Source organism: Elgaria multicarinata, chromosome 6, assembly GCF_023053635.1.
Source record: "Elgaria multicarinata webbii isolate HBS135686 ecotype San Diego chromosome 6, rElgMul1.1.pri, whole genome shotgun sequence".
NCBI classification, from domain to species: Eukaryota; Metazoa; Chordata; class Lepidosauria; order Squamata; family Anguidae; genus Elgaria; species Elgaria multicarinata.
This window is the reverse complement of record NC_086176.1, coordinates 35181649-35195443: the sequence shown is the minus strand read 5'-3', so window position 1 is coordinate 35195443 and position 13795 is coordinate 35181649. Positions and strand designations below refer to the sequence as shown.

General features: G+C 42.0%; 1 protein-coding gene across 1 annotated transcript in view; it reads right to left on the bottom strand.

The window, feature by feature from the left end:
• SLC24A2 (solute carrier family 24 member 2) overlaps positions 1-13795 on the bottom strand; it is a 95254-nt gene that overhangs the window by 31936 nt on the left and 49523 nt on the right. The window contains exons 3-4 of the mRNA XM_063129222.1: positions 6648-6677; positions 5040-5148 (exon numbers count right to left, since the gene is read on the bottom strand). Of these exons, the coding sequence (XP_062985292.1) occupies positions 5040-5148; positions 6648-6677 (139 nt within the window). The remainder of the gene's footprint in view (positions 1-5039; positions 5149-6647; positions 6678-13795) is intronic.

Genomic DNA, 13795 nt, shown 5'->3' with positions numbered 1-13795 from the left:
ACCCCCCCAATCCTCTTTGTGGCCGATCCGCAAATTGCGGATCAGGTCTGCTCTGCCCCGCCTCGATCCGCCTGGGGGCCACTCCGCTTCGCTGCTGAGCTCCGGCTCCGAATCGGAGCTCCGCAGTGGCGGGGAGTGGCGTCAGGTAAGGCCCCCTCCCTCCTCCCCCTTACCTGTGTCCGTCACGGCCCATCCCAGCTTCACTAGAGCCCGCGGCTCAACCAGGAACTGTAGGCCCCGATTGCGGCCTACACTTCCTGGTTGAGCCGCGGGCTCTAGTGAAGCTGGGATGGGCCACGACGGACTCAGGTAACACCCCCCTCCCCGTTGGTCCCTTACCTGGCTCTGCCGCCGTCGCCGCACGGGAGGCGGCGGTGGCAGCAGGGCCAGGTAAACCCCCCTCCCTCCTCTCCCTTACCTGCGTCCGTCCGTGGTCCCGCGGCTCTGGCTCAGTTGAAGCAGTCGCGGGACCACGGACGGACGCAGGTAAGGGAGAAGAGGGAGGGGGGGTTTACCGGGCCCTGCTGCCGTCACCGCATGGGCGGCAGCGACAGCGGCAGGACCAAGTAAACCCCACTTACCTTTTTGGCGGAGCTCCGGATCGAGGCGAAGGATCCGCCTTTACCTCGATCCGCTCCGCGGGTCCCCCAATCCTCTTCGCCTCTGCCTTAAGAGTAGGCGAAGCCCCCCGCTCTGCTCCTGCTTCTCCGGTTCGAGGAGAAGCGGAGCACATCCCTAATTTCTTCCTAAAAAATGGATTAATTTGCAAATACCCGAAGGGAATAGTTTTGCAGTCACAGTTTTTCTTCCTTCAATATGTGTATCTGTTTTTGAAGCTAGGAGGGAAAGTTGCAAATCCCACTGCCTGCATCATGTCAGGATTATACTATAAAAATAAGCCAAACAATATTTGAGGAGACACCCCTCCCACCTACCCCTACACACACCACACACATATGCGGTTGCTGCCTTTGAGAATGTGCATTGCACTTATCCTCAACACAGCAGTAATTTCTGGGACCTCAGAATATTGGATATGTTAAAAGCTAACTTGACATAAACCTAAACCTTCAACTGATCATTTTTTGAATAATTCCTCTTTAAGAACTAAGTACTACAGGTTGGATCCAGACTTTGTCAAACTTAGTGAAATCAAAGAGATTTAGGTTACTTCTGACTAAGTCTGAATCCAACCCTATATTCTATATGTGAAATCTATTTTTTAAAAGAATTCAGGATATAATATAATACAATGTGTGAATGAGATAAACATGTTTGGATACACGTACGGGTACATTAAAATAAGGATGGCCTGCAGGCTCAGGGCTGGGCTGGGGGGGGGGGGGCAGTTGGCATGGGCCTACGTTTTGGGGGGGGGGCTTCTCCGAGTCCCCCTGGGCAAATTTGCTTGATTTTTCTGTTATTGTTGATGAATTTGCCCAAAGAAAAGCATGAGAGCATTTCTGAATGTGAAACAGTGATGTCATATATATATATATATATATATATATATATCTTGAATAAAAGTGCTTGCCATAACCTTTTTTATAAATTGTACTAGTTCTTATGTATTTAGAACTGATTAAAAAAATACGTAATGATCAGTTTGAAATGGGGCCTACGTTTCCTATCTGGCCCGGCCTACTACCAACTTTGCCTGGCCCTGTGCAGGCTTATTTATTCTTTCCCATGTAAGTTAGATAGAACAGGTACTTTTTGTTTTACTACAAGTCTAGATGTGTTCGTCCATATTCATGTCAGTATCTAGGCAGAAAGGCATTAATGAAATGTAATAACTAAGTAAATGTATTGTCTATCCACAGATAATCAGAACAGGGACTTGTAATCAATACACCACTTCTTGCTTTTTCTCTCAGGGATGCCAATAGGTACAACTCCAGATAAAGTGATGTGTGAATGTTAAGCTGAAGGCTAAAATAGATATAACATTGTCTGTATCTTGCAGCTATGTCTTTTTTTAGGCATAGCACCCCTGATTTGCATAGGAACCCTCATGTGCAGTTAGGGGGCTTCTAAGATCTGGATCAGGTCCTCTGTACCTACTCTAGAGTACAAATGAAAATGACAAGAGCTGCTTGATACAGATTTAAAGTAATGTCTGTTTTGGTTCTAAGCTTCTGGAATGATTCTAGAATTAAAGAAGAACTGAGCAGTTGAGAAAAATTATATATAAAATTAAAGCTTGAGGAATATGAAAGAATAGAGTAAAAGGGATAATTAAATAGGCAAATATTTACAGGTTTATGCTTATTTATTTATTTATTAAAATGCTATGCTGTTAACTCAGAGAGGGTGATTCTGGAAAATTTTGACTAGGTTTATTATTATTATTTTATTTATTTATTACATTTCTATACCGCCCAATAGCCAAAGCTCTCTGGGCGGTTCACAAAAATTAAAACCATTCAAAGTATAAAACAACATGATATACAATACAATATAAAATCATTTAAATCATTTCAGGGCATTGTTAAGTGGACAAAAGCACTTAAGGCTCAATCCTATGCATGTTCAGACAAGTACTACAACTCCCAGTATTCCTGCCTTACTGTGGAAAAGCAGCATTCTGGTTCATGTAGCCAATTTGCTCTTGCTTCAAACCTCTTTTTATGCAAGCAGGTAAATTTAATATTTATCTATTACATTTATATACCGCCCCATAGCCGAAGTTATCCAGGAAAGGATAGTTTATTGTAATGTCCAAACCTGATATCCAGGGGTTAGATCCCACCATCTCGTGCAACAGGACTTCCCTGTCCTCTCCTCCCCCTTCAGCTGGCATAATTTGGGGGTCCAATGCAAGGGTATATCAGGGGAACAAAGTGGCTTTTGATCCTGCAAACCCAAGGCTGCCCCTGACATGTCACTGACATGGCCTGTTTCAGGCCCAACAACCAGCAGAAACTCTGCGGGTAGCATTTCCATTACTCAGAGATTTCCATGGTTGTACCAGGGGGGCCCTGGGGCATCCCATGAGGGGACTTCCTCTCCACTGGTGAAGCAGCATTCCACCACATCTAGCAACCTCTCAGGCAGCCTTTGGAAGTTGGATTGGTCTGTGATTTAGGCAAATGCTTGTGAGAAGTGGTGGTGCTGGTGGTGGCAGAGGAGGAGGAGGATTGCCCTAAAGTTTTCTAGGCACTGTACAACATCTAAAAAACAACACAGTCTCGGCCCATAAGGTTTCCAGTTTAAAAGGTATGATACAAAAGAAAAAAGGGATTGGGAGGGTACAGGAAAACAAGGGGTGCTTCCAATCAGAGGGCTCCTAGTGCTAATATTCAAAAGGCATTGTCGAGGAGATTTTATTTTAAATTACCAAGGAGACAAAAGTGAAAAGGCAGCATAGCTTAGGAAGTGCCAGTTCATGCAACATATTTTTGCTGCTATATAGATTGGAGCCATATATACGAGTTGGCAAAAGCCAGATAGAAGCCCACAGGATCTATTAATCCCAAGTACTTTGAGAACAGATTTTAGGGCATACAGTTTGGGCATATCTATATATGTCTTATTTTGGATACTAGCTGGTAGTATTTAATCCACCTTTATCCTTCTCTTTGTTTTTTTGTTTTTCTCCCTTTCTCTCTCTCTGTCTGGCCCTTTCTACACCTAAAGATTATCCCAGGAAAATGGAGGGATCATCCCTGCCTGCTCCTGGGATTCCCTGTGTCCTGGGATACCCTCCTGGGATATCCGGGGGGTGGGGGGGGTGGAAGGCAGGTGTATAAATGGCCTCTGTCTCTCTCTAAGAAAGGTTTCCTTTTCTCTCCATGACTACTTTTTCCTTTTATCTTTTCCTTTTACAAAAGTTTTTTAAAGGGTGGTGGTTATTTTCATACGAGCAGTCAGCATCACACTTAGCTGCAATCTAATTGTTGGCCATAACCTAGCAGTACAACTACTTTAGCCTTAGTGTTGACACTGCACTGCTTGTAGTACAGTTCAGGAGTTGCTAAGTGGGCTTCCCTCAACACTACGCTTTCTTCTTCCTTTTCTAATGGTTACCTAACAATACATTGTGCCAACTTTGATGCCTGTGTGTTGCATAGTGCAGATGGACAGATGCACAGTTAAGCATTGAAGGGGAAATCAAGGGAATAATATCAGTAAAATCTGGTCAGTTGTCCTGTTTCGGTATTAAGATGGCAAGATACATGTTGGTTCAATCATTTCTGAGCCTTAAAAAAATAAATAAATAAATAGAAGAAGCCAAAATTCATACTTCAGACAGATTATTGATATGTTCAGTGCTAATTGTGCATGGTCGCCCTATAAATAACAGGAATCTCTAATCGTTTCTGATAATATACACAAAATCAATACATGTAATTGTCTAAGCACAAACTTGGTGATGCATAGAAGATAGAGATGAAAGAATAGCACCTTTTCTTTTTACATTGATGAATGTTAACTTGCACAATGGGAAATAAATATACATAAATAGGATGTAAGTTTCAGAGTGATGTGGAGGTTTTACATTTTAAATTTGAACAAAAAGTGTTTTCAAGTGAAACCTAATTTCTTTGTGTTTCCAATACAAAGCAATTTAATTTTTGTAATCACTTGCATATAGAAGTGAGCTGTCAACATTATCAGTAATGTATGACCACTTCATACTTTTGGAGAAATTCAAGCCATGCAAATACTAGCAGAATTTTAGTATTTAACTGCAGAAAAGCTAAGCCATGACATCAAAATGCACACTCGCTTGTGTGTGTGCGCACATGCACACACAGAGTTGTGATTAAATCTATTCATTTAAATCTAACTGAAGGCGGAGCAATGATTTCAGTAGCAGGACCCATATTAAAATAGACATTTAAATAAATGATTATGCAGGGGCAGAGTTTTACAGCCACGCAAGTCCCACTGAGATTAACAAAAAACACATTTGTGAACTGTACCCACAGAGAACAGAAGAGAAGAAACATTAGCTAATGAAGATAATTTTAAACGGAATTAACTTTTCAGACAGAAAAGAACATAGAAATATAAAAAACAAGTTAAAGTGATACCTTCAGCAAGTGGGTCAAGTGTGTGAATCATCAGCTGGAAAATGCTGTTCCTCATAAGACTGTTATGCAGAGATGCAGAACTCCCACCCCGCTGGAGACGTGGCTTAGTCTAAATGGAGTGGAAAGGAGAAAAGTTTGCTCAAGCCCTTTTAAGAAAATATATTTACTTATTCATTATGAAGCAGTGACATCTATCACATACATGAAGCAGGTATTTTCTTCACATTTCAGAAGAAAGAACTCCATTTACAATAAGATGACATTGATACAGTGGCAATATTTTACAGCATTACAAAATGCAAAGATATTAGATTGTCAATCTCTGGGCCACATTTTGTAGGCCTCATAAAGACGCTGGTAGCTACAGCTAGTGAAGGATGGATCCCTCCCAATCCATAGCAGAAATAATTTCTCTATGATCAGGAAAATAATATGGGATCCAAATTTATCCAGAGAGGAACAGGTCTCTCATGTCCCCTATTTCCCTTATTTAAAGGGCTGTTGCAAGCTAAATACTGCCATGAGTATGCACAAGCACATGTATAAATGGTGGGAACCATTTGGTTCCCATAGTTCCTTATATTCACAGATGCTACTGCACATGTTCACAGCAGTGTCTGGGGACACTGGGAAACTTATTGGGTCTGGACTCTGCCACATGTTTTCATGGCAGTATCTAGAACATAAATACTGGTGTCAAAGGTAGGCGTGGCTGGGCATGTGCTGAGGGCTCACATGACCTCAGGGATCCAATGACAGTAGTGCCTTGGACTTGCTCCTCCCCTTCCTCATTGCAACTTGCTTGTTCGCATGCACACATTACTTTGGCTAATATGTATTTGCAAAAAAGCATTTATTTATTTATTTATTTATTACATTTCTATACCGCCCAATAGCCGGAGCTCTATTGGGAAGCTGGAGCTGAAAGGAAGTAAAGCAAATGTAAGAGCAGGCATGTCTTAGTAGGGAGAACTGGTTACCATGGAGTTACTTAACTCTTCCCACTCCTGCAAATTCCTAGGATGTTCCTCTTCCCCTCCTTCCAAATTGAGTTTATTCCTTATCTGTTGGACAAAGGTGTAATGACCCCACCTCTCAGAAAGGATATCTCAGCAAGGGGAAGCCTAGCCCTGATGGCCCCATCCATCAGCCAGACAAGGAACAGCTGCAGGAACGTTGCTTCCCTGCGGAAAAGAATATTTGACTCTAATTGCCAGTTGCTCTGAGACTGCAAAACCAAATGGAAGCTTGCTGTAGCCAGGCGAGTCTTCCCCTTGCTAAGATATTCCTTCTGAGAGGTGGGGTAATAAGCCAGAGGACTACAGTCTGTTGCGTTGGGAGTTTATCTACTGAAAGGCAGGAAGGCCTGACTTTGCAGATCTAAACAATACTGTTGAGATGATGTAACTTCAAGGACTGGTACCTGAATTTGTTTGTTTCCCTGTTCCTTCCCCTTCCTTTTCCTTTTGTATTGTGTCTATTTGCTTGCATATATTTTCAATTATATTTACACAACAAACATACGCATACATTGGTTCCAAGGATTTTTCACCTACACCTTTTATAAACAAGATGTCTAGATATAAAAAGATTCTAGCTGTTGCCTACCGTCAGCGTCTGGTCTTCCCCGGCATTAGACTGCATGGGATGGGAGGAGACAAAAACAAAACATAAAATCGGTGAAGGACGCAAAAATATTAAAAACAAAGTGTTAAGATGGCAGCTATAGAAATATGCTAGTGTACATTCTCTAAAATGTACACTATCTGAACATCATGCAACTCTAGGGTACATCGGAGTCATTTATTTAAGTAAGGTCACACAAAATTAAGGCCCTCAGAGTAGGCCTGCTTTAAGTGGGATGGCTTGAAAGAATTATGATTGTTGACTTGAGATTTCGGAAAAAAAATGAGGCCGACATTCTCTTCTATAAACAGGTATCATTGATATTAAGGGCCACTGAGAGTTTCTCTTGAAATGCAGATACCTTCAGATATACTCCTCCTGATGCCTCACCATCTTGAGGCTGCTCAGGGTTCCCCAGGGTTGTTATTTACAGAAATAATTTATTTTGGCCTTAGAGGCTAAAGTTCTGCAAGAAATCCAACCTCTACATGAGCAAACTTAAAATCAGTTCAGTTTCCTGGGTTGCTGTGCTGTGAATAAGAATGGAAGATGATGGTTCTTTGGTATCCAACCTGGGATTATTCTCTGAGAAGGGGTCATCCCTTCCAACTACTAGGTCAAGCTCCCCAGTTTGGCTTCCATTGACTCGCTTTTACCTAGCACAGCATCTAAATTTATATCCAGCTTTGCTAGTATAAATCTCTATTTCTGTTTTCCACCAACCCAGTAACCAATCTAGTTCGCCCTGGATATTGACAGATTTGAGTTAACAGATGGATTTTAAATTTTAAAAAATGTCCAAAATTTTCTTTACCCAGTGATCTCAGAGGCACTGAAACCATCAGAACACCTGACAGAGCAAAATTTTAAGGTCTGCAACCCCTCCTCTTTCATTATCATCTTAAGACTCTGACCAAGCACACATACGGACTACAAGATGTGGCCAGCCCTTTTCCATCTCCCTATCCCCCACACCTGCATTTTGCAGCACTTTGCCTGATGAAAAGTTCTGGAAATCTTTAAAGCTTGCACTTAACTTTGTGATCTTTGAGTTGGCCTAAGAAAAGTATTGCACTGTATGGATTCTGAGATTTTATTATGGCCGACAAGGCTACCTTTGGTTTTTCGTTTTGGTTTTTGGCCAAATTTAATGGATGACCCTCATGTAATGCCATATCAACATAACCATAGGTAAAGAACAATTAAGTTAATATGAACAGCTGGCTGTGTAAATGCTTTGGATAAATGAAGTTACATTTTCTTTTACCAAATCTGGAAGTACTGTGGCAATTGACTGATATATTCAAAGGCTTGGTGGATATGATTTTCCTGCTTGCATGGGCTAGTCATGTAGTAATACTACTATCTGGCTCATGGAACTTGTTCTCTAGAAAAAATAATCTGTAATTTTGCACACATCATAAACCTCCAAAGTGTGGGCTAAATATTGACATGAACAATTGCAGGGAGTTGGAATTTGAGCATGCTGAACTGGCTGTCAGATGCAAATGCAAAATCCATTGACTTTTTCTGTCAAATCTGGAACAAAGAAAAGATTGCATACATCATGCCAGAGGTCTGTGACTAACAAATGGCTGTTTGTCACACTGCCCCACACATCCCAATCCAATAAAAGATATTACTTGTTCTACCTTGATTCTCACTCCTTTCCTGGGACCAACTAGGTAACAATTATAATGTATCATAATAAAATAAAATAAACCATGAACCTTATCTCATGAAACAGCATAAAACCAACACCTAAACAAAAGCTACACCTGGGCTATTTTCTTGTACAATAATTACTCTATCAGCCACTTCAAATTAAAAAAAAAAGTATTTTACTGTACAATACAATACCCAGGGGAAGTTAACCATCTCAGCTTTTTGGCATGGATCAGGAGTAAATATCTGAAAACATTTCTCCGGTTATTAATTTCAATCATAAGGGTTAAGGGAGGGCAAATATGTCTGAGCCTAAACAGTACAATGAAGCAGTCCATTTTCTTCCCATAGTAAATAAAAAGTGAAGATGAACTTAATTTATTATCTCATAAGAAGTCCCTAGCTAGGATCATTGGTATGACAGAAATATTATGTTAAGAAAAAGCTGCCTATGTCTTTGAGAAAGGGAACCACATATTGTTTCTCTGGCCAGGAAAATTCACTACTGAAGGATATCACGTACCGTTCTAAACATACCATATAATAGCAGCTGAAGTCTTCCAGTATAAAATAATAATATGTTAAGTGTTTTAGAAAGCTTGCTGACCTATATAATTTAATAGAGATCATTGCCACAATCCAGAGAACTCAAGCTGTGTACAGATATAAGAGGTTGGAGCCAGATGTACACTGGATCAACTGCACTTGCAGAAGTGTACTTGCCCACCCCACTCCTCCCTGGTGCAGCTGATCCAGCCCCCTGAAAATGCTACACAGAGAGGCTGGGTACACAGGTAATGCTAACCCACCATGGGTCGCTTTCGGGAGCAACCCACGTGGGGTTAGCATGTTGTGTGGAGTGTGTTTTTCACACCGACAATTGGTACATTGCCCACCCCTGTTATCCACCCTCTGTAATGGAGGTGAAAGGCCTCGGGGTGGCTTATGGTATCTTCTGTTGATAAGCCACTCCACGACCAGTGACTTGGCCACCTAGAGCCGCTCAAAAGTTTTGACAACACTCTAGTTGGCACGGGCAATCTCTATTGTAGAGATTGCCTAGTGATGGCTGCTGCAGCCGGCACAAGCCCTATAGCGGGTGCCGGGATGAGTGGCCGCCACAGTACGAGAATTGCCAATGAATCATGCTGTGGGGTGAGTAAGTTACTTGGGCTGTGCCACATGGTCCGCTGGTTGTGTGTGGGGGGCATGCTTGTCATGGGTTCGCTACCCTTCCCCACCACATGGGTCCCCTCCATACCCTACCCCTCTGATCATCTGAACAGCCCAGAGTCGGGAAACACTGCTGAATGGGGTGAGCTGTGGTTAGGTGGAGAGAGATGATCCTCCCAAAGTGGGCAGAAGTACTTTCTGGGAGTAGAGACCTTCCTCTTGCAGAAGGTTCCTTCCTCTTATGGAAGGCAGATCCCAGATCCATCCTATGATATCCAGTAGTAGGTGTATGAATGCACGCATGCATACACACATATACACAAAAGAACTCAAGACTGCTCTATGTGTATGCATCTATGGCAGAGATAAACACTTAATCCAGGCAGTATAATTTGTGTCAATCTTTGTGCAACCCCATTTAGGAGCTGGGTGCATACTTGTGCATAAGGTGTTCCACTTCCATTCTTGGACACATGCCCACACACTCAGCACTTGTGACCTTCTCATTCTTAACTGACATGGCACAAAGACTGCACTTGTAACCTTGCCTAACAATAGCTAGCTAGAGGCTGATGTGGTAAGCGCTATAGTGATAATTGTTCTGTGGAATCTGGAGAACCCTTTAGTGAGTCTGTTTGCCCGTGAGAACTTCAATGGGGTCCTACAGGGCTCTATCTTATAAACAAACAAACCAACAACAAACCATGGGTTCTCAAGGTGGCTTGTTTGAGAAAAATAAGCCACACTGCATGGTTAACAAGCCACCATGTGGAAAATGTCCTGAGTTAAGACGACATGCTAACCTATGGTTCAACAACAACCCACACTCAACCACTGAGTGTGGGCTAGCATGTTGTGAGAACCCAGCCATTTTAAAGCATTCTGGACACTGAGAAGACCATGTAAATGCAATAGGCATGATAAAAGTTCTCAAGAGAATCCACACTTTATGAAAGACTATGGCCTTAGCTAGACCTAAGGTTTATCCCGGGATCATCCTGGGGTCATCCCTGTTCATGTAAATGACACACAGGGAATCCCGGGAGCAGGCAGGGATGACCCTGGGATAAACCTTAGGTCTAGCTAAGGCCAAGGTCCATGTTAGCCCAGACTGCAAAAGACAAAAGGTTCCACTTGGTTTATGGGTGACCTTAGGAGGAGAACAAGTGACAAAGAATAAAAGAAAGCTGAACTATCCAATACTCACTTTGCTTGTCTTGTAGATTAGCAACAATTAGCAACAAAAGCAGTCAGGAGGAAGGTTACAGGTCAAGATATCATGACATCCTTGTAAGTTGTGCCATGGTTCAGAGTGGGTTGAAATTAAAGACATGGTGGGGGGCAGCAGAACTAAAACAAACAAATTGTGCATAGTCCAATCTGGCCCAGTAACCACATCAGTGGTAGAATGCATGTTTTCATGCATATGGTCTCAAGCTGAATCCTGAGTTATCAATACCCAGAGCAATCCTAAATGAGTTGCCCTGGGGAGTGAAGTGATACCTTACATCAGCTAGGGCAGGAACAGTGTGTGAGTGGGGGTGTCTGAAAACATGCCCGGAAGTTCTTCAAGATTGTGAATTAACTATGCCCTCCTGCAGGCTGGTGTTGTTCATCGGCCTGACTGAGAAAGAAAGTGAGCATTTGATCTGGCAGATCAAATGCCTCTCTGTCTGCCCTCTACTGCCAGTGGAAAGACGTCCAGCAGTACCTATACACACAGGGCTTTCTAGGCACTGCTGGGCAGCCCTGCCAATGGAATTCCTTTCTCTCAGTGTACAGGCTCCTATATCCCATCCTAACCCACCTAAGCTGGCATTCAGCAAAATCCTAGGTAGCAAGGCTAGTAGGAAAGACCTTGCATGAGACCCCAGAGGGGTCCCCATCTTCCCAGTCAGTCAGGTTAAACTATGGTGTGATATATAGGCCAATTGTTCTACTCAACATAAAGCAGCTGCATGTGCACATATATACTCACTAATACTAACTAAATTAAAATAGCTTCTAAAGTCCCTCTCCCTCCTCCCCATCCTGACAACCAGTTTAAGTAGAAAAGTTATTTTCTGCCATCCAAGCACAGGCAATTTTCTTCACAACCTTATCTGCAGTGTGAGAGACAGCATTTGCCATCTCACTGAATTATCACCACAAAAATTACTCTTGTTTTAGAGTTTCAGTCATGCTTTGATTACTTCAGTCCACTGCTTAAACGAACAATGCAGTGTTTCTAGAAACTTTTTTTTTTTTGGCAACAGGGTTGTATGCTAAGTACGTTGAGTATACTAATCACAGAGGTAGGAACACAATTTTTGGGTACAACACATTTTTTCTCAAACAAACCAGTCTGTGGTTCTGTTGAGCTTCTAAGCTCTTATTCACCTCTCCAGACACATTTATGTAAGATATTGTGGCCCACTTTTCAATTTGTTAACAAATTCCCAAAGTAGATTGCAAACGAGTATAGTTTTTATCATTAATGTTTTTGTTAAATTACTCTAGTCAGAGAATGACCCCATTCGCATGCTCGGCAGGACCCACCCATGATGGCATGTTGCAGAGTTCTGGGGTGGCTTGTTAACCATTGCAATAAGTCACCCTGCCTGGGTTCACACATCACAATAAGACATGGTGACCATCCTTCGTGACTTGAATATTCATAATGGCTGCTGAAAGTACTGCAACCCACTATAGCTTATTTAAGCCATGGTGGGTGCATCAACTGTGAGAACGGGATCATTGGGTGGGTTTGCACATAAGAAGCCACCATGGGTGAATTTCCCTGCAGGGCTTCCTATCATGGTGGGCACCATTTTGAATATTTGAGCCATAATTTGGTATTGTTGGGGTGGTTAAAAAGCCACCTGCAACCCGAAAACAGGCCAACAACCTACCGTTGCCAGGTTTGCACATAACAACAAGCTATAGACCAAACCCGCCATGGCTTGACTATTCAAAATGGTGGCAGCAGCAACAAAAAAGCCCACAATGAAATTCACCCATGGTGGATTTTTTTTAGCAGACAGATGATGATGATGATGATGATTTTAAAAATACAGTTCTTGAAAGTCACACGTACAAAAAGTATTGTCCCAAAATAAAGGATCGATAAACAATCAAGAAACAAAACAAATTACGTTGCAAAGTGACTTGTTGAACACAATGTTTAGCACTGTCTAATGTAGTATTAACTCATATTATCTCCCTGTGACATGTATTCAGAAAGACAACTTTCCTTCGCAATGCCATTGCCATGGGAATGCACTATAATGGTAGCTTGTTTGCCAGTTAATCAGAATGAAGCAGCACAAAGCCTGAACACCAAGTTCTTCATTATAGATAAAGTGTTTCGCTCCTACTGGGGACTGCAGCATTGTCTCGTCTAATTATTTCTGGCACTTTATCTATCAGACTGTAAGCTTCCAAAGAGAAAGAAAATCGTCTCTTTACCTTCTCCTCTGGCCTCAAGCCATTCCAAGCTAATCAGTACATATTGACTCTCTCTCTCTCTTTCTCCCCCTCCTCCCTCTTTCACACACAGCAGATGAAAACAATGCAGCAGTGTGGTATAAAGGCCACAATATATTCATGACCAATGAACCAAATAAAGATCGCTTTCTAATCCTTGATTGTGACTACAAAAATGTAGGACAGTGGAAATCTGATATATATTCCAAGACACACTGATCACAGGATATTTATTCTCTCTCTTTCTCCCTCTCTCAAAACTGGTAGCATGAAACACGGCCATTGCTCGGTTATAAAGTGAGCCAACACACACACACACACACACACACACACACACACACACACACACACACGTAATGAAATGGAAGGGTGATAAAGTTTTATTTCACCCCTTTCAATCGTCTTCTGACTTGGGAAGGGTGGAATTTCCAATGGCAGCCAGAGACATATCTAAGCTAGTAGAATGTGAGTGATCTTTCTAGAGATGCAACATTTCCAGAAATTTTGAAAGCATGGAAAAAACCCCAGTTTTCCCCATTTTTTTCCCCAGGGAAAAAATGGAAATTTAGTGGGAAATAAGCTATCCTTTTTTTAAGCACTCCTTTCACATCTAAAGTCACTTCATTGCTTTAGGATGGCCTTCCCCAACCTGGTGCTCTCCAGATATTTTGTACTTCAGCTCCTATCTGCCTCAAGCAGGATGACAACTGGTCAGAAATGCTGGGCACTGTAGTCCAAAACAACTGTATGGTAAAGCTGCCTTTATGTTCCTAAAGTTATATTTATGGGTTTGCTCATAAAATTATAATTACATTCAAATAATTTAA